Source organism: Zootoca vivipara, chromosome 2, assembly GCF_963506605.1.
Source record: "Zootoca vivipara chromosome 2, rZooViv1.1, whole genome shotgun sequence".
NCBI classification, from domain to species: domain Eukaryota; kingdom Metazoa; phylum Chordata; class Lepidosauria; order Squamata; family Lacertidae; genus Zootoca; species Zootoca vivipara.
The window spans coordinates 112,312,650-112,339,744 of NC_083277.1; the positions used below are offsets into that span (position 1 = coordinate 112,312,650).

At 48.9% G+C, this 27,095-nt stretch overlaps 1 protein-coding gene across 1 annotated transcript in view; it reads right to left on the reverse strand.

The window, feature by feature from the left end:
- Window positions 1-7,248: 7,248 nt before the first annotated feature.
- MAP3K12 (mitogen-activated protein kinase kinase kinase 12) overlaps window positions 7,249-27,095 on the reverse strand; it is a 28,003-nt gene continuing 8,156 nt past the window's right edge. The window contains exons 5-13 of the mRNA XM_035100429.2: window positions 24,431-24,589; window positions 23,090-23,198; window positions 21,580-21,689; window positions 19,147-19,263; window positions 16,738-16,875; window positions 13,509-14,064; window positions 11,651-11,721; window positions 9,384-9,654; window positions 7,249-7,615 (exon numbers count right to left, since the gene is read on the reverse strand). Of these exons, the coding sequence (XP_034956320.2) occupies window positions 7,517-7,615; window positions 9,384-9,654; window positions 11,651-11,721; window positions 13,509-14,064; window positions 16,738-16,875; window positions 19,147-19,263; window positions 21,580-21,689; window positions 23,090-23,198; window positions 24,431-24,589 (1,630 nt within the window). The 3' untranslated portion in view covers window positions 7,249-7,516. The remainder of the gene's footprint in view (window positions 7,616-9,383; window positions 9,655-11,650; window positions 11,722-13,508; window positions 14,065-16,737; window positions 16,876-19,146; window positions 19,264-21,579; window positions 21,690-23,089; window positions 23,199-24,430; window positions 24,590-27,095) is intronic.

Genomic DNA, 27,095 nt, shown 5'->3' on the forward strand with positions numbered 1-27,095 from the left:
TGGGCCTGAAACTCTATAAGCCACCCAAATGCCTAGGCTTTCATTTGGAAGCTTGGGGCAGGCTCTGTTACTGAAGTCTGTTTTTATTTTCAATACGGGATGCAAATTGAGACAGTCAAATCTCATTATGGTAAAATAAAGAAATTCTAATTCCCTAGGACTATGCTGCAATGCTTTCCTGTAACTGGGTCAGGCCTTTCACAATTTCAGGAGGTGAATGCTAACTATACAATGCGGCTGGCCAACATTGTGTTTCCCGGAAGTTGGACCATGACTTTCCAAAGCCCCGGCCAGCACAGCCAGTGTTCACAGATTGAGAGTTGTAATCCACAACACCTGGAGAGTACTAGCTGCCCTTCCTGTAAAATATATGCAAGATGCCTGTTTGACATCCTTCTGGTATGTAAATGTGAAATGCACACGTTAATATTTCTGCACATAGAACGAAGCCATCCACCTTATGAGGGCTTTGAGGTAATCTCTTGTGTGTGAACAAAATGCCACTTTAGTTTAAAGAAGTTGCCACCTTTCATGGGGGGAAGGGTTAAACATTGTTTGGAGAAGGTGATTCTGATGAGAGCTTCTCGTGGGCTGGTTTGCACATTACTGTAAACAGTGCTTATTTTTTCTGGGGGGACGCAGGGGTATGTATACCCCTAAACATTTTGTGAAACTATGTTTGGCATCATTGAGGGGGCAGTCTTGCTATATGAGTAGGAAAACGAGAGTACTCCTAAACATTTAAGGAAAAAAAGCACTGACTGTAAGTTAATACAGTGGTACCTCTGTTTTCAAACAGCTTAGTTCACGAACAACTTGGAAATCTAACACCAGAAAGCCAGAAGTAGGTGTTTCGGTTTGCGAACTTTTTTTGGAATCCGAACTGTTCTGTTTTGAGTGCCACACTTCTGTTTTGAGTGCCCCTGCTCCTGCTTGCACGGGAGCTGGATTGGGGCAGCACAGCTGGGGAGCGCGAAGCTTCCCTTCCCAGCGCGAACCCCTCAATGGAAAATGAGAGGAAGCCTGCACCTCCCCAGCTGAGCAGCCTGATCCAGCTCCTATTCCTGTGCAAGCTGGGGCAAGGATATCTCCACTGGGAAACCGCTTTGTGCTCCCCAGCTGAGCTGCTCTGATCCAGCTCCTACTTTTGTGCAAGCGGGGGTGGGGAATCTGTCGTAGCAGCTCAGCAGGGGAGCGTGAAGCCTCCTTTCCCAGCTTGAGAGGTCCCTGCCCTCGCTTCTGCTTGCACGGGAGTAGGAGCTGGATTAGGCTGCTCAGCTGGGGAGGTGGTGGTAGCCCCCACCTGAGCATTAGAGCCCCTGCACCATCTGAAGGCAGCCAAGCGGAATAGTTGCTGGGGTGGGGAAGGGAAGCTGGAGGCAGCCTGGCAGCTGCATCTTGAGAGCTCCTAAACCGCTGCTGAGGCAGGGAGGTAATGCAGGACACTGCACACTTGTCAGTTTCAATTTCATTCAGCCCACACCATTCAAGCATTCCCTGTCCACCTAAAGCTGCTTTTTCATTGTGGGAGCTTAAGATGTGTGTGCCCTAATACCACACAGCTCTTCTGCACTTCCACTGCATCTGTGAATATACAGAATGTAGGTATCCAGTTGTCACAGGCAGCTTAAACTAGGCCTGGGAACAGTTTCCTTTGTTCCTGAAAAGAGTACGGATCTGGTTTCTTTCTCCATGTGTGGTGCAGTCTGTAAGACCTCAACTCCTACAGTCTTAGTCAGGCATCCCCAAACTGCGGCCCTCCAGATGTTTTGGCCTACAACTCCCATGATCCCTAGCTAAGAGGACCAGTAGTCGGGGATGATGGGAATTGTAGTCCAAAACATCTGGAGGGCCGAAGTCTGGGGATGCCTGGTCTTAGTCCCTACTTGTCTGCCCATAATTTTGGGCTCCAGGAACTCTCTTCGATCTTGTGACTTACCCCTGTGCATGGCTTTATGCCTCTCGCTTGAGGCAGGATGGGGATCTGCAGTGTTCAGGGGTTTCTATACTCATCAGGGTCAGAGCCAACATTTGGCCAGGCTCTTCATACCACCACACAAAGCCCCTGCCTTCTCTCCCAGCTTGTTTCCTGTGCTAGCCAGCTAACTCCTATCCCCATGCTTTTTCACTTGATATAGTCTCTCTTCCATGTCTCTTACTTGCCAAAAGTTCTGAACTTGCCTATGGGAAACAAATTCAAGTGGGATAAAGATTCTTTATGTGTGTCAAGTACTACCTCCAATATTGAGTATTCATTTGGCTGGCATACGAGATTGGGACTGAGGTTCTCTTTCTAGTGGCTGCAGGCAACTCAAAACAATCAAAAACATCTTCGTTGGCATCACTTTGCTCTGATTTTCTTAATGGGAGGAACAACAAAGTTGGGCGCAGAAGGCCTGATTGCAACCATTGGCAATCTTAATTCTGCCGCCCCTCTGACTTCTGAGATTTTAGCAGCCAGTTACCCTTGCAGTTTCAAGCAGATTTTTATAGCCATGGGGCTAGAAGCTTGCTTCGGAAAAAGCACTTAAAGCTGAAACGTTAAGAATTGGGAGCCTTGGCGATATTCAGCAGAGAGGACACCGGTCAAATGGAATGCCTTCCTCACTGGTACCTACCCCTCCTCTTCCTCCTTCCCTCCCCACTTAACCACATGCAATTTTGTGTTCGGAACCCCTGAGGAAAGCACAGGGCTACATTGAGAACATGCAAACGCTGAATACAAAATGGTCTTTAATTGAAATCTGCAGTGCCATTACTCATCTAGCAATGTTATTACCATACAGACATGATCTATCTTACAAGGGTGGATGTTAAAACAAGTGAGGAGGATGCACAGATCCAAAGTGGTAGGAAGTATGGCTTCACCTAAGGGACTGAGAACTTTCCTTCCACAGGAAGAATGACAAAACTGGGCTGGGAGTGGTCGGAATGGGTCGTATGTCATGCTCGCTGTGCAGCGCAGCCTTTTCTAGGGACCAAGATGCTGTGAGAGCCTAACTAGGGGTGCCGAGGAATTAATGCAGCCAGGAAGAGCCTGAGCAGAGACCCTTGGGAAAGGACGAGGCCCAATGTAAAATGGTTTGTATTATTTCCATGGAGACTGGTTCTCAATAAGTGAGGGTGGGCCGTTGCAAAGGAGTACTTTCTTCATTCCGTCTGTGGCTGAATGCAGTTTGTGTTGCCTGATGATTCTGGTTGCCAATGGGGTGCCCTGTGCATTTATTTAAAAACTACATTTCTACTGCCAGGCTTTTGGTCCAGAATTTTCTCCTCTGACAAGCAGCCTCTCCAAGATGTGAGACGGCGATCTCTCCCTGCTGTGCTACCTGTAGTTCTAACTGGAGGTGCCAGTGGTTTGAACTTGTGACATCATACATGGGAAGCATGTTCCCTGTTGCTGAAGTATGGTGCTCTACTAATTTGTTCTGGGGCAACTGCAAGCTGTTACGTCTCCATTTGAGGAGGCTGGTTCTCGGTACCTTTTAAATCTGTTTCCAACATGGCTCGTAAGACCCACAGAGCAGAGTAAGGTGTGTGTTGCTGCAGGTTGCGAACGTGCCTCCCGCACAGGTCATGTTCGCAACCCGAGCGCCCTCTGTACATGGGAAACCACTGTTAAGATCTTGTGAAGGGAACTGAAATGACTATCTGGGCTCTGCCTTAGAAAGGATCAAACCCTTTCTGCACAGGGAAAATTTAAGCATGCCCTGAACTGCATAATTTAGTCTATTTGGGCTAAGAGGGGCAAGAAGCTACAATACACGTGAATTTTCAGAATTGTTGGGTTTTTCAAGAAGTTTTAATGGGACATTTTACATTTAAGATTACTTTGCCATCGTAAGTCTTCAGGGTGGGTCAAGCAGTATATTTAAACAAGATTAGTGTGAACTGGCTGTGTTCTTTTAAATCTTCGTGAGATTTCCCATTGTGCCACTGGCAGATGCTAATTTAGATCCCCACCGCCTGTGAAATCTCACGCTTTGCTTGAAAGACTGTGACAGGGAGGGCTTCTGGCTGTCCTTATGCTGGGGAAGTGTGTAAGGTGCAGTCTGTCTCCCCTTCTGGCCTTCGGTTGGAGTAACTCTACAGTATTGAACACTAAGCCTGTGAAAACGGGTGCCAGCTAGAGATTGGCTTGCAATGTCCTGTGTACCTAACTGCAGAGCTGGCAGATTTCATACTCTTTCCTACCTGCTGTTGGAGTTAATGGACTTTTTGGCACGATCCCTTTAGCCCATCTGTTCAAATGTCCTATAACTGAGCTCTTGAGTTAATAGAAGAAATGGGCTCTGAAATCTCAGGGAGGTTGCGCAATGGTTTGTCTTTATCTGCTAGGCAGTGCTGCATATTTTCCCTGCTCACACCATCTACCAGGAGGGCAGGTGGGCCTCAAGAGACCCCAGTGGAAACACTACTGGTTGCATTATCACTGGGGCTGCAAGTTTTAAAGGGATTGACCAGTTTTTCGTGAGGATTTTCCCTCCTGCCTTTTGAAAACCTATTTAAACCAAACAACAAATATTCAAGCATCTTGAATTCCTTTCTTTGCCCTGTGGGAAAAGCAATAGCTATACTGATAACTGGAACCATTTGGAAGCAGAAAGGTGGTGCAAAATTTGGGGAACCTTAAAGTTTTCTTTTTTATTGAAAAGCATGTTGCTAGTCCTCATGTGTGAGGCTGCTGTGCAGCAAATGCACAGAAGATTCACACGTGTAGGTGGGGGCGTGGAGTGCTTGTTACTCCTAGCTGCCAGTGCCCCCTGACTTCAAACTTTTATTGCTCTTTGCAATTCTGTGTATCCCTGTGGGCTAATTGTCTTCAATGGAAATTGGGTTTAAGTGCCAGATTATGTTTAGCCAACAGAGGAGGTACAGCTGTGCAAAGGACAATATAATAGTACACACATCTCTTCTGCCGGTCTATTAGAGCTGAAGGAGACTGTCCACATGAGCCTAGCTCAGGCACCCCCAAACTGCGGCCCTCCAGATGTTTTGGCCTACAACTCCCATGATCCCTAGCTAACAGGACCAGTGGTTGGGGAAGATGGGAATTGTAGTCCAAAACATCTGGAGGGCTGAAGTTTGGGGATGCCTGGCCTAGCTGAAGAGTGGGCTACCTTTGTTTGCAATGTAGCAGATCAGATCCCTAAAGCAAAGCTGGTGTAGCAATGGGGCATAGGGGCCTTGGATTAGTGGGCTGTGGAAAGAAATTTCCCAGCATGCCACTCGGCACCACAGAAGGTGAAGCAGCAGGTATAAGGCAGGGGCTTCTGGGGGCTATAAGCTGCCTTACGACATCTCACGTCCCTAGTCTATCTGATTTAGCACCTTCAGTGGCAACGCCTCTCAAATCTGGCTCTAGCGTACTCAGGCTGTGTTTTGCCATAGGCTGCTGTGTTAGCATGAATTTGTCTTAATTATGCATACAAAACACAGGCTTGTGCAGCATCATGCAAAGCCTACTCCTGGTTGCACTGAATTCTCCCCACCAAAAGCTGCTGCATTTCCCCCTTAAATAGGAGAAAAAGAGCAGCTGCGGCAATAAAACCAAGCAAGGAGGGCAGGAGCCAGGGCACCCAAGGCAACCCCTGCCCCCCCCTTGTGTGCAGAAAGGGAATTAGCACCAGGGCAATGCTGCTGTCAAAACGGGCAGGTCTTTCGAACTGGAGCATGCATTGCGGTTAAAACGCCGGACTTGGTATCCATTCTGCAACTCACGTCTGGGGAAGGCGAACAGGCGTGTAAGGGGAGAGGGCTTTCGACGATGGGAGCGAGCAAACCACAGCCAGCCCCCCCCCCCAAGAAGGAAATCAGATGGCCAAGCAGGGACACCCCCTGTTAACATTTCACAAATCAAGCCAGGTGTGTTTTGTAAGCATTTAGGTGCACGCTCTATCTGTTTCGCTGCTCTTCTGGTAAGGACTGTGAGCAAAGATCCGGCAGGAGGCAAAATGTGCACTGGAGGGGGACACCCCATATGCAAATGAGCTGGGCAGGGGGTGTCACAAAAGCCACAGCTCATAGTGCTAGTGAGCAGAGGAAGACATTTTTTAGCCAGTTCAGCTTCGTTTCAGGAACTCGTCTCTTTCCAAGTAGTCTCAGCCTAGTTGCCCTCGCCCCCCTAGTTGTCAAAATGGTAGGGGGGAAATGCGTTGGTCCCAAAATCTGTGGCTGAGAAACCCTGCCTTAGTTTACCTTTTTGCACCAGGAGCGGGGTCCCCCCCCCTTTTTGTTTTAACCCTTTCGCGTCTACCCCTATGCTAAGCTCTCACACCCTTGGTGTTTTTAACCAAACACACATAAGCAACAAACATTAAAGGAGAGGGACATATTTCTCCAAACCAGGACCTTCACCTGAGAAACCAAGAGGAAAGGGGATTCTTCCTTGCCGGGGTATGCTCAACAGACTCCCCTCCCCCCCTTTTTTTAAGTGTTAAAAGGCTTTCGCCAGAATCAAGCGTTGGGATCAGAAATCCCAATTCCTGCCTTGTCCGTCCGTGCGCACGATCTCTATCTCTCACTTCCCTCCCCACTCCCCCCCCCGTTACACAGACCCATCTGACAGAGACACGTGTTAAGTGCAAATGTAAACATTTCTCGTTATAAATTAAAAAATAAATAAATTACTTGAAAAGTGCAGTGCATGTTGGTGCCAGCAGGGGAGAAATGGAGCAGGGTTTTCCCCCCATTCCACCGTTGGAATGGGCCACATCAAGTGTGTGTGTGTGTGTGTGTGTGTGTGTGTGTGTACACATATATACAGTATGGGGGGGGAGGAACGAAGGAAGGACTGTGTTGGAAGAGAAGAGGGCTTGTTGCGCTCAGGCTTTGGTTGTTACTTTTGGGGAGGGCTATATTGGGGGCAAGGGGAAGGAAAACAACTTATTCCCAAGCTCTGGGTAGGGGGAGGTTTCCGTGCTGACTGCAGCCCAAACATGCATTGAGTCCAGATCAGAAACAGTCTGGCACCTGGAATGTGCCTGGTCCAGCTAAGATGTTTGAGCCTTGCCAGTGCGCCGAGAGCTCCTTGCCGCTTCCTTTGGTGGACGAACGCACCACTCCCCAGCCCGGGTCTTCTCTCTCTGCCCCATGGGCCCTTCGCTGACTCCCTGGGCCTGGTTAGAGCTCGGTCCTCCGCTGGAAACGACCAATGTCCAGGACTTGAGGCAGCAGAACAGAAGGGATCGACTCTGCTTTCTGCGTGTATCGAAAGCCTGCAGGGTTTGCGTGTCCGTTTGTTCCATGTCTCCAGCTGCCCCAAGTGAAAACTGCAAGCCCCGGTGGCAGGGAAGCGGCCCTCGACCCCACAACCAGTCCGAAAGAAGGCAGGGACGGGATGGGGAGGGATGAGGCGCACTGGCTCTCCTTCCAGAGATTATGAGATATATAGATTTATATAGAGCTTTTATAGATTATTTATATAAATATCTGGGGAGGTGGTCGTGGTGCAGGGAGGCAGAGGAAGGGCCAGGGGTCTGTACAACCTGGGGAAGGAAAAGCCAGACGGGTGCAATCACAAACTGGGCATGTCCTGAAGTCTCTGCATCTCCCCGCTGCCTGAATGGTCCAGTTCGGCACTGTCGCAGTCCGAATCCTCGTAGGCAGCAGCGTCCTGGAATGAGAGGGAGAGTGTGAGAAAACCGGGGTATGTGGAGATAGATCAAAAGGACCCTGCCTTTACCCAAGAATATAGTAATAATAATTTATTATTTATACCCAGCCCATCTGGCTGGGTTTCCCTAGCCACTCTGGGTGGCTACCAACAAAATACTAAAAACACGATAAAACATCAAGCATAAAAAACTTCCCTATACAGGGCTGCCTTCATATGTCTTCTAAAAGTCAGGTACAGTGGTACCTCGACTTACGAACAACTCGACAACCGAATTTTTCGACTTACGAATGGGGCTAATGGCCGCGTGCTTACAAATGTCTCGACATCCGAAAGGAAACCGCGGTGGTTTTAGATAGGGATTTTTCGACTTACGATTTTTAAGATAGGGTTGCTTCGACTTACGATTTTTTCCATTTCCAATGCATTCCTATGGGAAATCGCGTTTCCAATGGCGTTTTTCGACTTACGGATTTTTCGACCTACGAAGGTGCCTTCGGAACGGATTGAATTCGTAAGTCGAGGCACCACTGTACCTCTGGTTACGAACGCTTCTGGTTACGAACGCTTCAGGTTACGTGCCCCGGTAACCCAGAAGTAGCTGCTCCTGGTTGCGAACTTTGCCCCAGGATGCGAACGGAAAAACATGCCTCAGGATAAGAACGGTTCCAGCTTAAGAACTACCTCTGGAACGAATTAAGTTTGTAACCAGAGGTACCACTTTAGTAGTTTATTTCCTTAGCATCTGATGGGAGGGCGTTGCAATAGGGCGGGCGCCACTACCGAGAAGGCCCTCTGCCTGTAACTTCACTTCTCGCAGTGAGGGAACCGCCAGAAGGCCCTCGGAGCTGGACTTCAGTGTCCAGGCTTGGACGATGGGAATGGAGACGCTATGGGCTGAGGCCGTTTAGGGCTTGAAAGGTCAGCACCAACACTTTGAATTGTGCTTGGAAACTTACTGGGAGTCAATGTAGGTCTTTCAAGACCGGTGTTATATGGTCTCGGCGACCACTCCCAGTCACCAGTCTAGCTGCTACATTCACCTTTAAAGGTAGAGCGCATTGCAGCCGTCCAAGTGGGAGATAACTAGAGCATGCACCACTGGTAAGCGGGCAGGTAGGGTGAGACAGCTGCCCTGGACACAGAATTGACCTGCACCTCCATGGACAGCTGTGAGTCCAAAATGACTCCCAGGCTGCGCACCTGGTCCTTCAGGGGCACAGTCACCCCATTCAGGACCAGGGAATCCTCCACAGTACTTCTGTCTTCTCCGGATTCAACCTCAATCTGTTTGCCACCATCCATCCTCACACTGCCTCCAGGGACACAGGACCTTCAATGCCTTCACTGGTTCTGATTTAAAAGATGGTTTGGGAATTTTTCTCTGGTTTGGGATTTTTTCCCCAAAAAGGCAGCCCTCCTATGCAGCTTGAAATTTAATAATGTAAAAATAAAATAGTGATCCAATCCACTCACAATGCTGAATTCTGTCCACTTCCACATTTGCTGATGGTGCAGTCTTATGCACATTAACAACAGACCAGAAGCCACCAAAACCAGTACAGTAGGTGCAGGAACAGGCAATGGCCTCCAGGGCTGCAGGTAACCTATATTTTGGGCTTTCCTGCACCAGTAAAAGTGGCCCCCACAGCCTTCTCAAAGCTCCTGCATCGCCCAGGTTCACCACCAGGGGGAAACCCACTGGCAAAACAAAGTCCCGGCAGCTGAAATGGGTGCCAGCACCCTTCCATTCTCGCACTGCACCCACCTCTCCAGGGTTCTGCTCGGCACTGAGCTGGCGTTTGACAAGCTGGATGGCCGCCTCCTTTTCAGACAGCCCGTCCGACTGCCCCAGGATGTCGTCGTCCGAGCGCTCGGCATCCAGGCGTTCGTCTGTGTTGGTGCTGGCCACATCCGGTGTGCCGCCACTGTGGGATGCTGTGCCCTCGCTGGCAGTGCCCTCCTCGCCATCCCCATCGGAGAGGTTCTCGGAGCTGAAAGTGGAGAGCGACTGCCGCTTGCTCATAGCCTGAGGCCACCTGGGTCGGGCGAGAGAGAGAGAGAGAATATGAAACCCTCTGGCAACATGGCAAAGGGAGTGCTAGGCTAGCCAACTTCACTGGCCTCCAACTCCGCCACCGTGACCCACGGTTAGAGATGGGAGCCAGAGTCCCACAAAATCTGGAGGGTACCACATTGGCTGCATCCCTGAGCTATGGGATGGCTGCACCCAGGGAATGTGTGTCTGCATTAAGGAATGGTTTCCTGGTTGTCTAAGCCAGGCGTCCCCAAACTCGGCCCTCCAGTTGTTTTGGGACTACAATTCCCATCATCCCTGACCACTGGTCCTGTTAGCTAGGGATCGTGGGAGTTGTAGTCCCAAAACATCTGGAGGGCCGAGATTGGGGGTGCCTGGCCTAAGCAGTTTGCCTGTTGAACAGACTGCCTTGGAAGATGCAGGTCATCCGATTTTAAAATGGACTAATGAGTATGGGGACGCAGGTGGTGCTGTGGGTTAAACCACAGAGCCTAGAGCTTGCCGATCAGAAGGTCGGCGGTTCGAATCCCTGCGATGGGGCGAGCTCCCGTTGTTCAGTCCCAGTTCCTGCCAACCTAGCAGTTTGAAAGCACCTCAAAGGTGCGGGAAGGTAAACGGCGTTTCCGTGTGCTGCTCTGGTTCGCCAGAAGCGGCTTTGTCATGCTGGCCACATGACCTTGAAGCTGTACGCCGGCTCCCTCAGCCAATAAAGCGAAATGAGTGCCGCAACCCCAGAGTCTGTCACGACTGGACCTAATGGTCAGGGGTCCCTTTACCTTTACCTAATGAGTATTATACATAGGTAAAAGAGGATTTCCTCTACTGTATTCCAACTTTTTTGAGGAAAGGTTATAATCCTGTATAAAAGTCAGAGCAGAAATTGGTACAGTGGTACCTCGTGTTACGCACTTAATCTGTTCTGGAGGTCCGTTCATAACAGGAAACCGCTCGTAACATGTGGCACGCTTTTGCTAATGGCGCCTCCCACTGCTGCCATGCCGCTGGAGTGCGACTTCCGCTCGCAACCCAGGGCAAAGGTCGCAACAAGGGGCATCTACTTCCAGGTTAGCGGAGCGCATAACCCACAGCATTCATAAGGGGACAGTACATAACACGAGGTACCACTGTATTTGTTTCATGCAATGTGAAGGGAGAAGGGGTTTTGAAATGAAAATTGGAAGAGCTATTGTACTTGGGGCCACAACGAAGGGAGGAAATGAATCGATTTACAGTGGTACCTCAGTTTTCGAACGTAACCTGTTCTGGAGGACCGACTTCCGAAATGTTCAAAAAGCGAAGTATGAATTTCCGGAAGGAAAACTCAATACGGAAGCTGTGTGGCATGTTCGGTTTCCGAAAAGCGTTCAGAAACCGAAGCAGTTACTTCTGGGTTTTTGGCGTACGAAAGCCAAAACTTTCGACGTCCAAGACGTTTGAAAGCCAAGGTACCACTGTATTTCAGTCACTGACCAGAGTACCAGAGGGAGGAAAAAAGAAAGAACATATGGAGGTGGAAAGTCAGCTTTTGAATTTGTATTAATTTGTTTTTTAAAAAAGAGGAAGGAAGGTGCAGGCCACTGATCAAAGGTTTTTCAGCAGATGCTGAATGGCCACTTCACCTATCGAGAACCATTCTCTCCAGCAGGGAACAGGAACTCACAACTGGTGCACAATGGACAGATGATTTCAGCTGAGGGTTGGCCAAACTCAATCCCTTGGCTGGCTTGTTAGCTCGGTTACAGCATTGCGGGGGGTTGGACTAGACAGGGCCGGCTCTAGGGGTAGGCTGGGTGGAGCGGGGCACCAGGGCGCTGGGCTGGCAGGGGGCACCGGAGCGATCTTCGCACCACGGCGCCCGGGCGCCTGACATGCTTGAGACGGCCCTGGGACTAGATGACCCTTAGGGTCCCTTCCAACTCCACAACTTTATGATTCTAAGACTGGCTCCTGGGCCAGAGGTCTACCCCCATTTTGTGCTAACCCAGGCAAACACTCACCTTTGCCGGAGAGGGAGCTCAACTTCGCTGTCTACCTCGCCTTCCTCCTCCTCCGAGGAGACCCCACGCTTCTGAGCCGAGAAGGGGGCAAGGGCGGGGAGAGAAAAAGGAACTATGTTATGGCTAAAATGGGACTGGAGTAAAGAAAACCCACCAGCCTCCAAGATTCTTAAAAAATCAGATTCCACCATTTTCAGTGCTATTGGCTTTCGGGGCCGTGATCCAAACAGACATGCACGTGGCACTCAGAAACAGATTCTGAATAGCTGGCTGGCAGTGTTTCGAAGCTCTCGCCTGTGCTTCACATCCACAGCTCCAGCTGAGGCAGGGCAATCGCATGCACACAGCACCTACTTAAATGTGCAACTTCCCAGCCAAGTAGATAAAAGATGTGCAAAAGTCCACTATGGTGGCCATATGGCCCCATCTGGATGGAGATAGGCTGGACTGAGCAAACAACCTTGTTGCCCGAAATGAAGGGACATTTTTTTAAAAGGGGAAAAGCATCCCCTTCTGTTAGGATTTCATTCTCCTATTGCTTGGATCATGTGATCCTTATTTACAGTCCGCACTGCTGGAAGTGGGGGGGGGGACGTAAACCCTCAAAATAGCCTAACATTTTGTTTCTGCTCCAGTACACCCGCTTGCCTTAAACCAGAGATACGGACCCCTGTGGTCTTCCAGATTGTCACTGGACTCTTACCTCCCATCAACTCTGGCCACCCACTATGACGGCCTAGTCTGATGGGAGCCAAATGCATCATAAAAAGAGGGCAACCAATCTCTATAAAAATTTGTGCATGCCAATCTATAGACGAAGAAGCAAATTTGGACATACATTTCAGTGGAATAATATGTCAACGCTGTGGGGAAGAATGTGTGTGACCTGTGGGCCTGTCCAGGTACAGATCCTTGATGGGCAGCTTCAAGCCCCCTATTTGTAGGGTTCTTTATCATTAAGACAGACTTGGGATGGGGCAGCCCTTTCAAAAAGAGGAACCTGGAGAGCAGGACACCTGGCCACCCTACTTCTCCATTCAGTTCAGCCCAGCAACACCTGGACAGCCATTTGCACTTGGCATAAACAGCTTGGGTCTGGATAGTCTCAGGGTCTATCTTTTCCCATGTGAATTTCTGCAAGATTTGAGACCAGTATGTGCATCTTTCACAAGAAACAAGGCCTGCTTTGCGAGGGCTCCAGGACTCTGGATTTACCCTCCCCTGGGATGTTTCATTTGCCCTCTTCTTATATATTGTTTTGGAGGCAGGAAAATATATTTCTCTTTCACTGTGTCTTTGGAAACAGCCCTGTCTGCTGCTCTCCTCTCATACATGTTCAGAAACCAGGGGTTGTCAACCTGCTCCCTCCCGCCCACTAGGGGGCGTTTCAGGATTCTAGGTGGGCAGTAGGGGGTTCTATGGCACAATCTGAATCCTTCTTCCATCAAGCACTGGTGGGCGGTAAGGAAATTTTACCATCAAGAAAGATGCATTAGTGGGCGGTAGGTATAAAAAGGTTGACTACCCCTGAGAAAGATGAACGAAACAGAAGAGGGGGGGAGGGGAGAGAGAGAGAGAAGAAGAAGAAGAGGAGGAAGAGGAGGAAGAGGAGGGAGGGAGGAAGGAAAAAGAAAAAAGGGAAGGGGGAGGAGAGAAGCAAGGAAAAGGAAGGAAGGAAGGGCACTAACTTGAATAAAATATTGGGGGGGGGGAGGTAAGCCCCACCCTGCACAACTGATCACAAAATGCGGTGCATGCACACCATTTGAATGGAAATGCCCACCAATTTTGGGAGGGTCCTGGCCCCCTCACATATTTTATATGGAGGGAAGGAAGAGCTCCCCTTCCCCGGCCCTACCTGGCTCCGGGTGACGGCTGCCCGATACAACATGGCCGCTGGCGTGAGGTGCTGGGATTGCGGTGTGGCCGCTGCTCGGCTGCCCCTGCCCTGTTCCCGCTCGGCTTCCTCTCCCGGCTGGAGCCTGGCCTTCCCTGGTGGGCCCACGGCGCCTTGTCGTGAAGAGGGTGACTCGGGGCTGCTGGAGCAGGGGACGGAGGCCGTGTCTTCGCTGGGCGTCTCACTGCGGGGCTGCTCGGCCGGCGGGGATTCGGGGCCGGCCGCCCCCTTGCGTCCTTCGGCCCCCAGGGTGGTGGAGATGAGGTCGGGGCTGGAAGATGACATCTTGCGCAACAGGAGGTCGTGCTGGAGCCCCCTGAGGGCTGCACAGGGCTCTAGGCGCTTGGCTCCCCCCGGATCGGCCAGCTCCCCACAGCTGCCTCGGGTGCTGACCTTCCGGTAGCGCGACTTTGCCCGGCGGCTGCGCCCGGGGGATGGGGGCCCTTTCTGACACACGGGGATGGCGAGCTGGGGCAGGGTGGGGTCCATGATGACCTCCGTCTTCAGAATGTCAGGCCTGTGGAAGAGAACGAAAGTGACATGAACAACCACAGTTGTTTCAGTTTGGCCTTTTACAGTGGCGATGGGGAAGCTCCGCTTCGGGAGTTCAACCGCATGCTGGCCCTTCTTTGCATCTCCCTTGAACTCTGATAACGCTGCCTTGCCAGAATGGAGGATGGTGTCTGTGTGTCTGTGTGTAAGTGCATAATAACTTACCTCAAGGACCGCCTTTCCCCATATAAACTCACCTGCACCCTGAGATAATCATCTGAGGCCCTTTATTCTATGCCTCCTCCATGTGAGGTCCAGAGGGTGGCAACACGAGAACAGGGCCTTTTCTGCGGTGGCTCCCAGTTTGTGGAGTGCTCTCCCCAGGGTGGCTCACCTGGCACCTTCATTGCATATACAGTGGAACGTCGACTGTCGAACGTCTGTTGACGCATGTTTCGGCTTTCGAATACCGAAAACCCAGAAGGAACTGCTTCAGTTTTCAAAGAATTTTCTGAAGCCAAACATGCCACATGGCTTCTGTTCTGAGTTTCCCTATTATATTGAGGCTTCCCCTTTCAGTTTTCGGTTTTCAAACGTTTCGGAAGTCAAATGGTCTTCTGGAACGGATTACGTTCGAAAACTGAGGTTCTGCTGTATTTAGATACCAGGCAAAAACATTCCTCTTCAACCAGGCCTTTGGCTGATTAATATTCTAGGTAAAGGTAAAGGGACCCCTGACCATTAGGTCCAGTCGTGACCGACTCTGGGGTTGCGCGCTCATCTCGCATTATTGGCCGAGGGAGCCGGCGTACAGCTTCCAGGTCATGTGGCCAGCATGACAAAGCCGCTTCTGGTGAACCAGAGCAGCGCACAGAAACGCCGTTTACCTTCCCGCTGTAGCGGTTCCTATTTATCTACTTACATTTTGATGTGCTTTCGAACTGCTAGGTTGGCAGGAGCTGGGACCAAGCAACGGGAGCTCACCCCGTCACAGGGATTCGAACCGCTGACCTTCTGATCAGCAAGCCCTAGGCTCAGTGGTTTAACCACAGCGCAACCTGGGTCCCACCCGATTAATATTCTACAACCTTTTAAATGTGTCTGTGGGAAGGGGGGGGTATTGTTTTGCTGCTTTGTTTTACTTATTTTTATGTTTTTATTCTGTTTTATAACTCTGCAAACTGAAGGGTGGTCTATAATAAATAAATAAAATAAACTAGCCTGCTATACAAAGATTTGTTGCTCCAACCACTTTTGCTCCTGGCATTGCCCAACAATGACATGTGTTCCCCAGAAAGTTGCCTGGAAGGGAATGAGGCCTTTGGGGTGAAAAAATGTTCCCCACCCTTGTCAGCACCCACCCTGTCAGCACCCACTATTGGGTCTTGTTTCGTCATTCCCGGTTTGCTTTATTGATTTCCATCCTCTTTTACTGTCACTGATGTCATATTCCTCTAATTATTATTACTGATTTTATATGCTACCTTTCCTTTCTAGAAGATACCAAGACCATTGGCAAGCAGATAAAAAGCCAGCAACAAAGTAACAAATGGAAAACCGATTATAAAAATATAGCTACCCCTAATTAGAATACATAGTGAAACGGTTTCATCAAAACATCTGTAATGAAGACCTATAATAAACAAGCCCATGAACCAGCATAACAGTTAAAACAGTTAAAAGAACACTTAAAGCAGGAGGTGCAAGTCATGAGATCAGGGGAATGCTTGCTAAGCAGGTGTGTCTTCAAGAACCGGCGGAATGCCAATACTGATGGGACCTCTCACATTTCACATTTCCACAACAATGGTGCCACTAGAGAAAAAGCCTGCCAGGCCGATAGATAACAGGTTGTAGCAAAACAACCAGTTCCATTTGTTGAGCTTAATGCACTGAAGCCGTGCTTCCTGGTCACTGGAAATTATTTCCTGCCTTCATCTGAATTTTGAGATTCCACCAAATACTGACCAAAAAAATTGCTGTGCTTGTTTGGAAATCATAAGGGCTATAAACTTGGTTTTATTTTTGGCAAACAACAAAAAGCAAGGACTTTCAGGTTCCTAGATTCTTCACCAGATGCCAAACGTCACATTTCGAGATCTGTGTATTGCATGCAACTGACGTTGTAAAAAGCCCTTTGCACCAGGGCTTATTTTGAAGCCCTGCATTTTAGGAGGTTGTGTTGGAAAACATTAAATAGCTTTAAGTGTACCCTATGCAAACACAGGTATGTGTACAGATATGTAGATGAAGAGACAGATTCTGTGCACAGGAAAGCGAAATCTTGCACCCCGAAAAGCTGAATTCTGCAAGCTGAATAAATTATGCAAACTAAGCAAATTTGCCTAAATTTATTCTTCATTTTAAAAATACCATGCATGATGTACTGGCATGTGGAGGGAGCCAGTAGCTTTGCAACAGAAGCCACAACTACAGCAAACCTTATTCAGCTATTCCTCCATGTCCATGAGATTGGACATTGCCTACATAGTTTCCAGTGCATCTACGTAACGACGAGGGCTAGAAGCTTGATTGTTTTAGAGAAATAAAAGAAAGGAAGCTGAGATTCTTAGGAAGCTGAGTTGTGAACTGTACTCTACATCTGCTCTCCCACAAAATCATGCCACACAACACTGAAAGCGACAGACTCTCATCAATCCCTCTCTCCTTTGCAGGCCCTTTCCCGGCCACTCCTCACCTCTTGCTGTGCGGAGAGAGTTTCTGAGGCACGTTCCTCTTCTTGATCAGCTTTTCCACGGTGTTGCCATGCAGGAGGCTGCGTGAAGGATGGTGCTTAAAGAGCCCAGGGTACTTCTTCTCCAGGGCTTGCTCCCGCCTACGGATGGGGACGGAAAAAATAGAGAACGTATGAGGATGCACTACACAGACACCCAACCGCTGGGTGGCATGGATCCTTTGGGGGGCAGGAAGGCAAGCTACAAATATTGTAAATGGTTGTGCAATTAAAATACATGAACTACAGCAACCAACGATGCCCCAACTAAAGAAACATGCATACACATATCATATGTTACCCAAGTTTACAGGGAGGTTGTTACAGGGTTCCCTGGGACACAGGAAAATAGGAAGTTGCCTTGTACCCAGTCTGACCAATGGTCCATGTATCTCGGAATTGTCTACTGAGGATGAATCCTGACAAAATGGAAGTACTGTTTCTGGGGGATGGGGCAGGTGGGGGTGGAGGACACTGGTCCTGAATGGGGTAACTGTGCCCCTGAAGGACCAGGTGTGTAGCCTGGGAGTCAACTGCTGTCCATGGAGGCGGAGGTCAATTCTGTGTCCAGGGCAGCTGTCTTATCAGCTCCATCTGGTACGCAGGCTGAGACCCTACCTGCCCACAGACTGTCTCGCTACAGTGGTCCATGCTCTGGTTATCTCCCGCTTGGACTACAGCAATGCGCTCTACCTTTGAAGGTGACCCGGAAACTACAACTAATCCAGAATGCGGCAGCTAGACTGGTGACTGGGAGCGGCCACCGAGACCACATAACTTGAAAGACCTACATTGGCTCCCAGTACGTTTCCGAGCACAATTCAAAGTGTTGGTGCTGACCTTCAAAGCCCTAAACGGCCTCGGCCCAGTATACCCGAAGGAGCGTCTCCACCCCCATCGTTCTGCCCGGACACTGAAGTCCAGCACTGAGGGCCTTCTGGCAGTTCCCTCACTGCGAGAAGCAAAGCTACAGGGAACCAGGCAGAGGGCCTTCTCGGTAGTGGCACCCGCCCTGTGGAACGCCCTCCCATCAGAGGTCAGAGAGAGAAACAACTACCTGACATTTAGAAAATACCTAAAGGCAGCCCTGTTTAGGGAAGTTTTTAGTCTGTGATATTTTAATGTATTTTGATGTGTGTTGGAAGCCGCCCAGAGGGGCTGGGGAAACCCAACCAGATGGGTGGGGTATAAATAATATATTATTATAATAATTATTGTTGTTGTTATAGGGTTCCCTGGGACACAGGGAAATAGTGAGCTGCCTTGTACCCAGTCTGACCAATGGTCCATGTATCAGGACCATGTACAGTGTACCATGTACAGTGGTACCTCGGTTTATGAACACAATTGGTTCCGGAAGTCTGTTCATAAACTGAAGCGAACTTTCCCATTGAAAGTAATGGAAAGTGGATTAATCTGTTCCAGACAGTCCGCAGAGTACTTAAAGTGAAGCGTTCATAAACTGAAGCAAACTTTCCCATTGAAAATAATGGAAAGTGGATTAATCCGTTCCAGATGGGTCCGCGGAGTACTCAACCTGAAGCGTACTTAACCCGAAGCATAGGTGTAATTGGTTCTGAAAGTCTGTTCATAAACTGAAGCGTTGATAAACTGAAGCGAACTTTCCCATTGAAAGCAATGGAAAGTGAATTGATCCATTCCAGATGGGTTTGTAAACCGAAAATTCGTAAACCGAGGTGTTCGTAAACCGAAGTTCCACTGTATTGTCTACAATGACTGGCAGGGGCTCTCCAGTGTTTCAGACAGGGGTCTCTCCTGGTTCTACCTGGAAATGCCAGGAACTGAACCTGGGACACCTGAATGCAGGCTAGATGCTCTAGCCATTGAGCTATGGCCCTTCTCAACTGGGTTTGCCCTGGCTAGCACCTCATCCCTCTTCCTGTATAGCCTCAAATGATGCTGTGGGAATCATTGGGCTTATGGTGGGGGGGGGGGACCCGCCATGCTTCTCAGATCCACAGGTGGATAATGCTGCCTGCCCTCCTTCCTGGTCCAGCTTGCCACCTAGAGGTCAGGAGCAGCCAGAGGCACCAGGATCCTTCCCCAGGGCTGCAGCTCAGTGGAATAGTGCACCTGTTGTGTCCATAAGGTCCCTGGTTCAATCCCTGGCATCTCCAGGTAGGACTAGGGGAGAGATCTCTGTCGGGAAACCTGGAGAGAAAAATCGGCCCTGTAAAAAACCAGTTGCAACGTCTAGCACCCCTTGCAGTGGGATCCTCCAGATGTTTCTGGGGCTGCAGCTCCCGTCACCCACTGGGCCCTGCTGGCTGGGGCTGATGGGAGTTGGAGTCCAAGAGCACCCAGCAGGCCCCAGATTTCCCTGCCCTGGTTTTTGAGTTTCCGCCTTCTCACCGGAGCAGCTCCTTCTCCTTCAGCTCCAGCTGCAACATGAGGGAGTTGAGCTCCATGTACAGGTTGTTGGCTCGCTCCAGCTTGCGCTCGTAATGCTCCCGGATGTCCAAAGCGTGCCTGGGGAGAGAGAGAGGAAAGCCACTGTCAGGCGTCCTATATGAACAGGACTCGGGAGTCATTCTCCGAGCTCTGCTGCTTTTCAGAATTAGCAGCAGGGACCCAAATGGCGAGGGGCACTGTCTCACTAGTGCTGTCTGCTACGGGAATGGATATACATGTTAAGTATAATAGTTTAATTCACACAAAAATGGAAAATGTACAGTGGTGCCTTGCTTAACGAATGCCCTGCTTAACGAAATTTCAGCTTAACGAAAGGATTTTTCGAGCGGAGGTTGCATCGCTAGACGAATGCATTTTACGAAAAATTCGTCTAGCGAATCGCGGTTTCCCATAGGAATGCATTGAAATTCAATTAATGCGTTCCTATGGGCAAAAAAAATTCAATGCATTCCTATGGGATTCGCTAGACGAATTTTTCACTATAAGAAAAGACCCGTGGAACGAATTAATTTCGTCAAGCGAGGCACCACTGTATATGTATTAAAAAGGACCCCTGACAGTTAAGTCCAGTCATGTACGACTCTGGGGTTGCGGCGCTCATCTTGCTCTACTGGCCAAGGGAGCCGGCGTTTGTCCGCAGACAGTTTTTCCGGGTCATGTGGCCAGGATGACTAAGCCACTTCTGGCGAAACCAGAGCAGCGCACGGAAACGCCGTTTACCTTCCCACCGGAGCGGTCCCTATTTATCTACTTGCACTTTGACGTGCTTTCAAACTGCTAGGTGGGCAGGAGCTGGGACCGAGCAACGGGAGCTCACCCCGTTGTGGGGATTCGAACCGCCAACCTTCTGATCAGCAAGCACTAGGCTCAGTGGTTTAGACCACAGCGCCACCCGCATACAAGGAAGGTTTTAAATGGAAAATGGATAAATGTGTGTTGCTAAAACGAGGGGTTTTCCACAAGAGTTTTTCTAAAGGACTCTGAGCTCTTGCAGAGGTAATGATAAACCGTTCTCTGGTAGCTAACACGTGAGGGTTGTAACCTGGGATCATATGAGAGGTATTGGGCTGCAATCTCCAATTTGAAGGGAGTTGCTTCCATTCTTTGCCTCCCAAACTCAATGGAGTGAAGATGCAAAGCAGGTTGTCTCTCTGAATGCTACAGGGAGGACAATGCAAGCAAACAGCTCTCCTGAAGGGAGAGCAAATAGACTGGAGGCTGGAGACCAGGCTGGAGAGAGAGAGACCTTTGTTTATAGGTCAGTTTGGATCATTTCATATTTTGTAAGATGCTAAGCCTGTGCTGGGCAGCCTAAGATATTGTAAGGTTATTTTTGATGCTTTAATTCTATTTTGAAGAAAAGCCCTGCCAGAAAAAAATGTGAATAATATGGGCCTGGGCGATGTTTCATTTCCAAAGGAGTCAGTTTGTATGCTTCCAGTCACTTCAAACTGCTCAATATTTAATATCTGCTACAATACAGAATATTCGCCACACTATTTATAAGCACCTGCTCCTAACAGGGGCAGTTGGGGCTCGTCAATCTGGAAAGGTAGCTCATCTAGGAGACGGAAAACTCTGATCCTAAACCTCCACCACTTTGCAGGAGAAGAAAAGGCTAAGATGTAAACCCTACAAAAATCTGGAGCGGAGCCCTAAGACACTTGAATGGCGCCTTGTAAGCCTTTTTCCAGCAACTCCTGCAGCCCGGCTGGCGCCCAATGTTTTGTTCTGTTTTCCTTTGGACCACATCAGTGAGGCCCAGGCCCACCCCAGAGGTGCACTCCATTGTCTCTCGAGACAGGCAGATGCCACCGCCACCAAGCTCCTGACAACAGGGAGGGAACCTTTTCAACCGTATCATGTGACAGTTCAAGAAGGATACTGACAAGCTGGAACGTGTCCATGAGAGGGCAACCAAAATGGTCAAAGGCCTGGAAACGATGCCTTATGAGGAACGGCTTAGGGAGCTGGGTATGTTTAGCCTGGAGAAGAGAAGGTTAAGGGGTGATATGATAACCATGTTCAAATATATGAAAGGATGTCATATAGAGGAGGGAGAAAGGTTGTTTTCTGCTGCTCCAGAGAAGCGGACACGGAGCAATGGATTCAAACTACAAGAAAGAAGATTCCACCTAAACCTTAGGAGGAACTTCCTGACAGTAAGAGCTGTTCAGCAGTGGAATTTGCTGCCAAGGAGTGTGGTGGAGTCTCCTTCTTTGGAGGTCTTTAAGCGGAGGCTTGACAGCCATCTGTCAGGAAAGCTTTGATGGTGTTTCCTGCTTGGTAGGGGGTTGGACTGGATGGCCCTTGTGGTCTCTTCCAACTCTATGATTCTATGATTCATTCCTACTCCTATATCCATCACCTTACCTGAGTTCTTCTCGTCGCCGGTGGATCAGCTCCTCCTCCAAGCGATGCAGACATGTCCCCTCTGACTTGATCTTTTCAAAATGCAGCTTCACTTCCTCCCTCCATTCAGCCTGGGGGGGGGGGGGGGAGAAGAGACATACATAAGTTTCTCTCCTGGATTCCGGACATACACAGCTGAAACTAATGGAAAACAAGAAGCAACACGGCTTTGGTCTTCTGGCAGAGTTCAAATGCCTGAACAAGGAAACACTGTACTGTGTCCATGGGCAGAAGAGAGGAACATACATACAAGCCCCACCCCGATGCCCCCCACATGCCACTGGTTTCATACGCATTGGCAAGAAGGGCTGCAATGCATTTGTGTTGGTGCCATGTCGATTGACAGTCCTAGAATGTATTGTTTGATGGTCTTGCTGCCTGGTCTACTGAAACTGAAAGACGATAATAGTGCCTCACCCGGTCTACTCTATGCAACCTTAATATATGATCTTCAAATATCTCAAGGGCTGCCGCCTGGAAGATGCAGCAAGCTTGTTTTCTGCTCTGGAGGGTAGGACTCGAACTAATGGCTTCAAGTTACAAGAAAGGCGCTTCCGACTAAACATCAGGAAGAACTTTCTGACAGTAAGAGCTGTTCGGCAGTGGAACGGTCTCCCTCAGGAGGTTGTGGACTCTCCTTGGGGTTTTTAAGCAGAGGCTGGATGGCTAAATGTCTTGCTCTGCTTTCCTTTGGACCACATCCTTTGGGGAGGTGTGTGTCTTGTAATCTGGGCATCCCAAGACCTCCGCACATATTTCCCAGGCTTGCGCCCCAAGAAGTAACTGGTGCTACTAATGCAGCAGTTTGACACACATTGCCTTCTGTAAGAAGCCCTGTGATCGTCGGATGAAAGGTGATGTAGACATTTAATAAATGAATGAATGAATGAATGAATAAACAACAACAACAACTTTCCAGGGCCTGCATGCTAAGGTAAATTTTACCTTGGTCCAGTAGGCTAGTTTCTACATGTACCTCTCTCTATCCCTTGCTCAGGCAAGCAAAGAGGCATTATCGAAGTTCATGGACTTGTTCCAGCCAAGCAAGGGCTCAAGGAGAGGGTGATGCAGGGCCAATAAGGACTGGGGCCTGGAGAGAGTCCCAACAACAGAAAAAGAGGCCTCATTTGGCCCACGGGGCTGAGGTTCCCCCTCCCTGGCTAAGAGTGCCAGAGGAGGACCTGGCTTCCAGCCCAAATCCAGCCATGAAATTCAATGGGTGGCCTTGGGCCCATCACCCAAACCTACCCCTAACTTATCTCACAAGGTAAGGACAAAATGGAGGGGAGAACCCTGCACACCATCATGAATCTACAGAGGAATAGCTACAGCAAATAAATAAAACAACACATAGGCTGGTGAGAAAGAGAGAGGAAAGCTCCGTATTAACCTCTACGAGGAAAATGGAGAGGAAGCGGCTGTGACCCCCAATGCGGGGCTGGAAGAAAGGCACTGGCCCAACAACACCCACCTGGGATTTGAAGTAGGTCTCTTGCGGTGTAGACAGCACATCGGCGGACGCAATGTCAAGATGGAGAAGGATCTGGCGGAAGGAGGGCCGGTTCCGAGGTTTGCTGTTCCTGGATGGAGAGAAACAGACGGATGGAGCTGGCGTGGATATGAGCTAATGGTGAGCCCCTGAGCACTCGGTTGTATTTGATGGCATCCAGGAAAGGGATGGGGAACTGGAGGTGGCATGCAATTGGTGCCCCTCCGTAGATGGAAGGCATCAGTCAGCAGAACCACTGCCCTGTGGAACGCCCTCCCATCAGATGTCAAAAAGGAAAACAGCTACCAGATTTTTAGAAGACATCTGAAGGCAGCCCTGTTTAGGGAGGCTTTTTAAGAAATTAGTGTATTTTATTGTTTCTGTTGGAAGCCGCCCAGAGTGGCTGGGGAAACCCAGTCAGATGGGCGGGGTATAAATAATAAATTATTATTATTATTATTATTATTATTATTATTATTATTATTATTATTTGCCCCGTATTTTGCTGCGGCTATTGCAAAGGGAGCCATTACCATGCTCATTTCTGGGTTCCCATCAGGGAATTTTGTGCAGCACAGGTTAATAGGTACATCTTTAAAATAAAAATAAAACGCCTCCAGTGATATTCTGATCGCTGCATATCTGAGGTAAATAAATATGGAGGAAGATTCTCCCCCAATCCCCCCCCCCCATGGCCAGATGTGGTTCTTCTTGTGTGAAGTGTGTGCCACACAGTTCTCGCAGTGGGACGGAAATGTTTCCACATGACACACTGGCAAGCACTTGACAACACAACACAGGATAATAAAAATTTATTATTTATACCCCGCCCATCTGGCCGGGTTTCCCCAGCCACTCTGGGTGGCTCCCAAACAGAATATTAAAAACACAGTAAAACATCCAACGTTAAAAACGTCCGCAAACAGGGCTGCCTTCAGATGTCTTCTAAGAGTCTGGTAGTTGTTTATTTCCTTGACATCTGGTGGGAGGGTGTTCCACAGGACGGGTGCCACTACCGAGAAGGCCCTCCGCCTGGTTCCCTGTAACCTTACTTCTCGCAGGGAGGGAAATGCCAGAAGGCCCTCGGAGCTGGACCTCAGTGTCCAAGCACGATCCTCCACAAACGGGATCCTGCAGAACACAATGCCACGCAAGTGCCTTCTGTTTCCCTGCCAGTGAGTCTCCAAAAATGACTTGGCAGCGTATAATATTCAGTGATTCGGGTGGGGAGGGTCACACATCCAGGTTCCAGGTTCTCACTCCTGATGCAGAGAGAGGCGTTTGGGCTTGCTTCCCCCCCAAAAAAAAATCTCATGGACTTACCAGCACTGTCTTAGCAGGATCTTGAAACCGTCAGGGCAGCTGGTGGGCACAGGAAGATGGAGGCTGTTGCTGCCTACCCCCCAGATGATGGCTGAGGAATCCACATCCTTGTAAGGGATCTCTCCCGTCAGCAACTCCCAGAGGACGACTCCAAAGGACCTATGGTGGGGAAATTAAATCTCAGGGCCCACCTGGCATGTAGCAACTGACTGCATTCTGCTCCCGTTTCCACAAAACTCTGCAGCAGTTTCCCATCTCTTTCTTTTTTTATATAATCTATTTTTATTAATTTTCCAATTAAAACACAATTATATCACATCCATTATTTCAAATTATACAAATACATATTAATTAAACTGAATGTTATGCCAAATCATAAAATTTTTTTGAGTTCCCATGCTTCAGAATTTGGGGATTCCTAACAACTGTCCACACTGCCGTCTTTATTCTAATGTCCAAATCGTCACTCAAAGTCCGTAATAATCCCGACCTTTGCCCTACAGTCACTCAGATGTTTTATTCTTTCATTCAATTTTTTCCACAGCTACTGAGATAAGCATCAAATGAGATTTCACATATATTCGTTCTCCTGTGTGAATTTTAATCAGTCCGGCCTCCCCATAAATCAGTTTCCCATCTCTTTCATTTCTTACAGCAGGCTTGTCCAACTTCCAAGAGACTGTGATCTACTCCCACTATATAAAAACAACTGGCGGTGATCTACCCACTGGATTGACCAAAGTTGTTGAGCTTCTTTTAGAAAGTCAAAGTTGTTGAACTTTTTTTGGGGGGGGGGAATCTAAGTTGTTGAGGGGTAGGTGGTGGGTGGGAGGAGTCTGTCTACCTGTTGCCGTCCCAGGATAGAGAATGTAGAAAACCCTCACACCTTCCTCTGCATTCCCCCCTCTTCCAGTCTAATTTTGTGTGGTAAAATCATCTAGCATTTTAATTCTGCTCTTCCGCAATAAGTGACCCAAAATAAATAGACAAGTTAATATGTGAATTAACCGAGAAATGGTATTTCCCCGTGATTTCATGTGGTGAGGCTTTCTTCCAATGGCCCCTGAAAAGGGTGAGGTGCGGTATTTTGACCAAACCAGGTAGATTATTCCCCCCCCCCAGCAGTTGTTATACCCCCTGGCTGCTTGAGAGGGAGAGGCCAGACAGCAAGACCCCTTCCATAAGCCTTGCTGGTCAGGTCTGTCTGCCATTCAGCTCTCCTCCCCTCACACAAATGCCTCAGGCAGTAGTCGACTCTACTGATTTCCCCACTTGCATTCCCTTCTGTATCTCATCTGTTAAATTGCAGGCCGTTGTTGTTGTTGTTGTTGTTTAAGTGCCTGGTTTTTCTGCCTAGCAGAAAAAGGTGTTATATAAATGTCAGTCAGTCAATCAATCAATCAATCAATCAATCAATGTTTGGGTTCTTCTTCTTTTTAAATGCCTATGTTTATTAGTTGCTATAGCAAAATAACATAAAGACAATTCCTGCCTGGACTGATGCCATCTAAATATGGCAGCCATGTGGAGCAGGAAGTGTTCAGCACAGATTGCCAATTTCTGGACTATGTGCAATATAGATGCATACTGTATCTTTGTGAAGGAGGATGATAGAATATGAAAATTCAAGGGTGTCTTTGCCCATATGGAACATGAACACATACGCAGGATGCACACAGATCTGAAGTCTCAGCTCTGTATCACAAATTATCTGGACTTTTGGTTGATGGGGACATGGATTAGCTCAAGCCAGAGCACATGGCTCCCTCAACCCCGTCCATGTTTATATCTTCACAACAAGCCTGTGAGATAGGTTAGGCTGAGAGGTAGTGAGTGGCCCAACAAGCTTGATGGATGAGGGAGGATTTGGACCTGGATCTCTCCTGGTCCTGTTGCAGAGGGCTGGAGACTGCTGAGCAGTATCTCCATTTCCATGATGGCTGTCTTCACATTTCTCTCTCTCTCTCTCTCTCTCTCTCTCTCTCTCTCTCTCTCTCTCTCTCTCTGTGTGTGTGTGTGTGTGTGTGTGTGTGTGTGGCATCTAGATCTAGGGAAGTAATAGTACCACTGTATTCTGCTCTGGTCAGACCTCACCTGGAGTACTGTGTCCAGTTCTGGGCACCACAGTTCAAGAAGGATACTGACAAGCTGGAACGTGTCCAGAAGAGGGCAACCAAAATGGTCAAAGGCCTGGAAACGATGCCTTATGAGGAACGGCTTAGGGAGCTGGGTATGTTTAGCCTGGAGAAGAGAAGGTTAAGGGGTGATATGATAGCCATGTTCAAATATATGAAAGGATGTCATATGGAGGAGGGAGAAAGATTGTTTTCTGCTGCTCCAGAGAAGCGGACACGGAGCAATGGATTCAAACTTCAAGAAAGAAGATTCCACCTAAACATTAGGAAGAACTTCCTGACAGTAAGAGTTGTTCGGCAGTGGAATTTGCTACCAAGGAGTGTGGTGGAGTCTCCTTCTTTGGAGGTCTTTAAGCAGAGGCTTGACAGCCATATGTCAAGAACGCTTTGATGGTGTTTCCTGCTTGGCACGGGGTTGGACTGGATGGCCCTTGTGGTCTCTTCCAACTCTATGATTCTATGATTCTGTGTGTGTGTGTGTGTGTGTGTGTGTGTGTGTGTGTGTACGCGCTCTTGTGGCCTACCAAGCC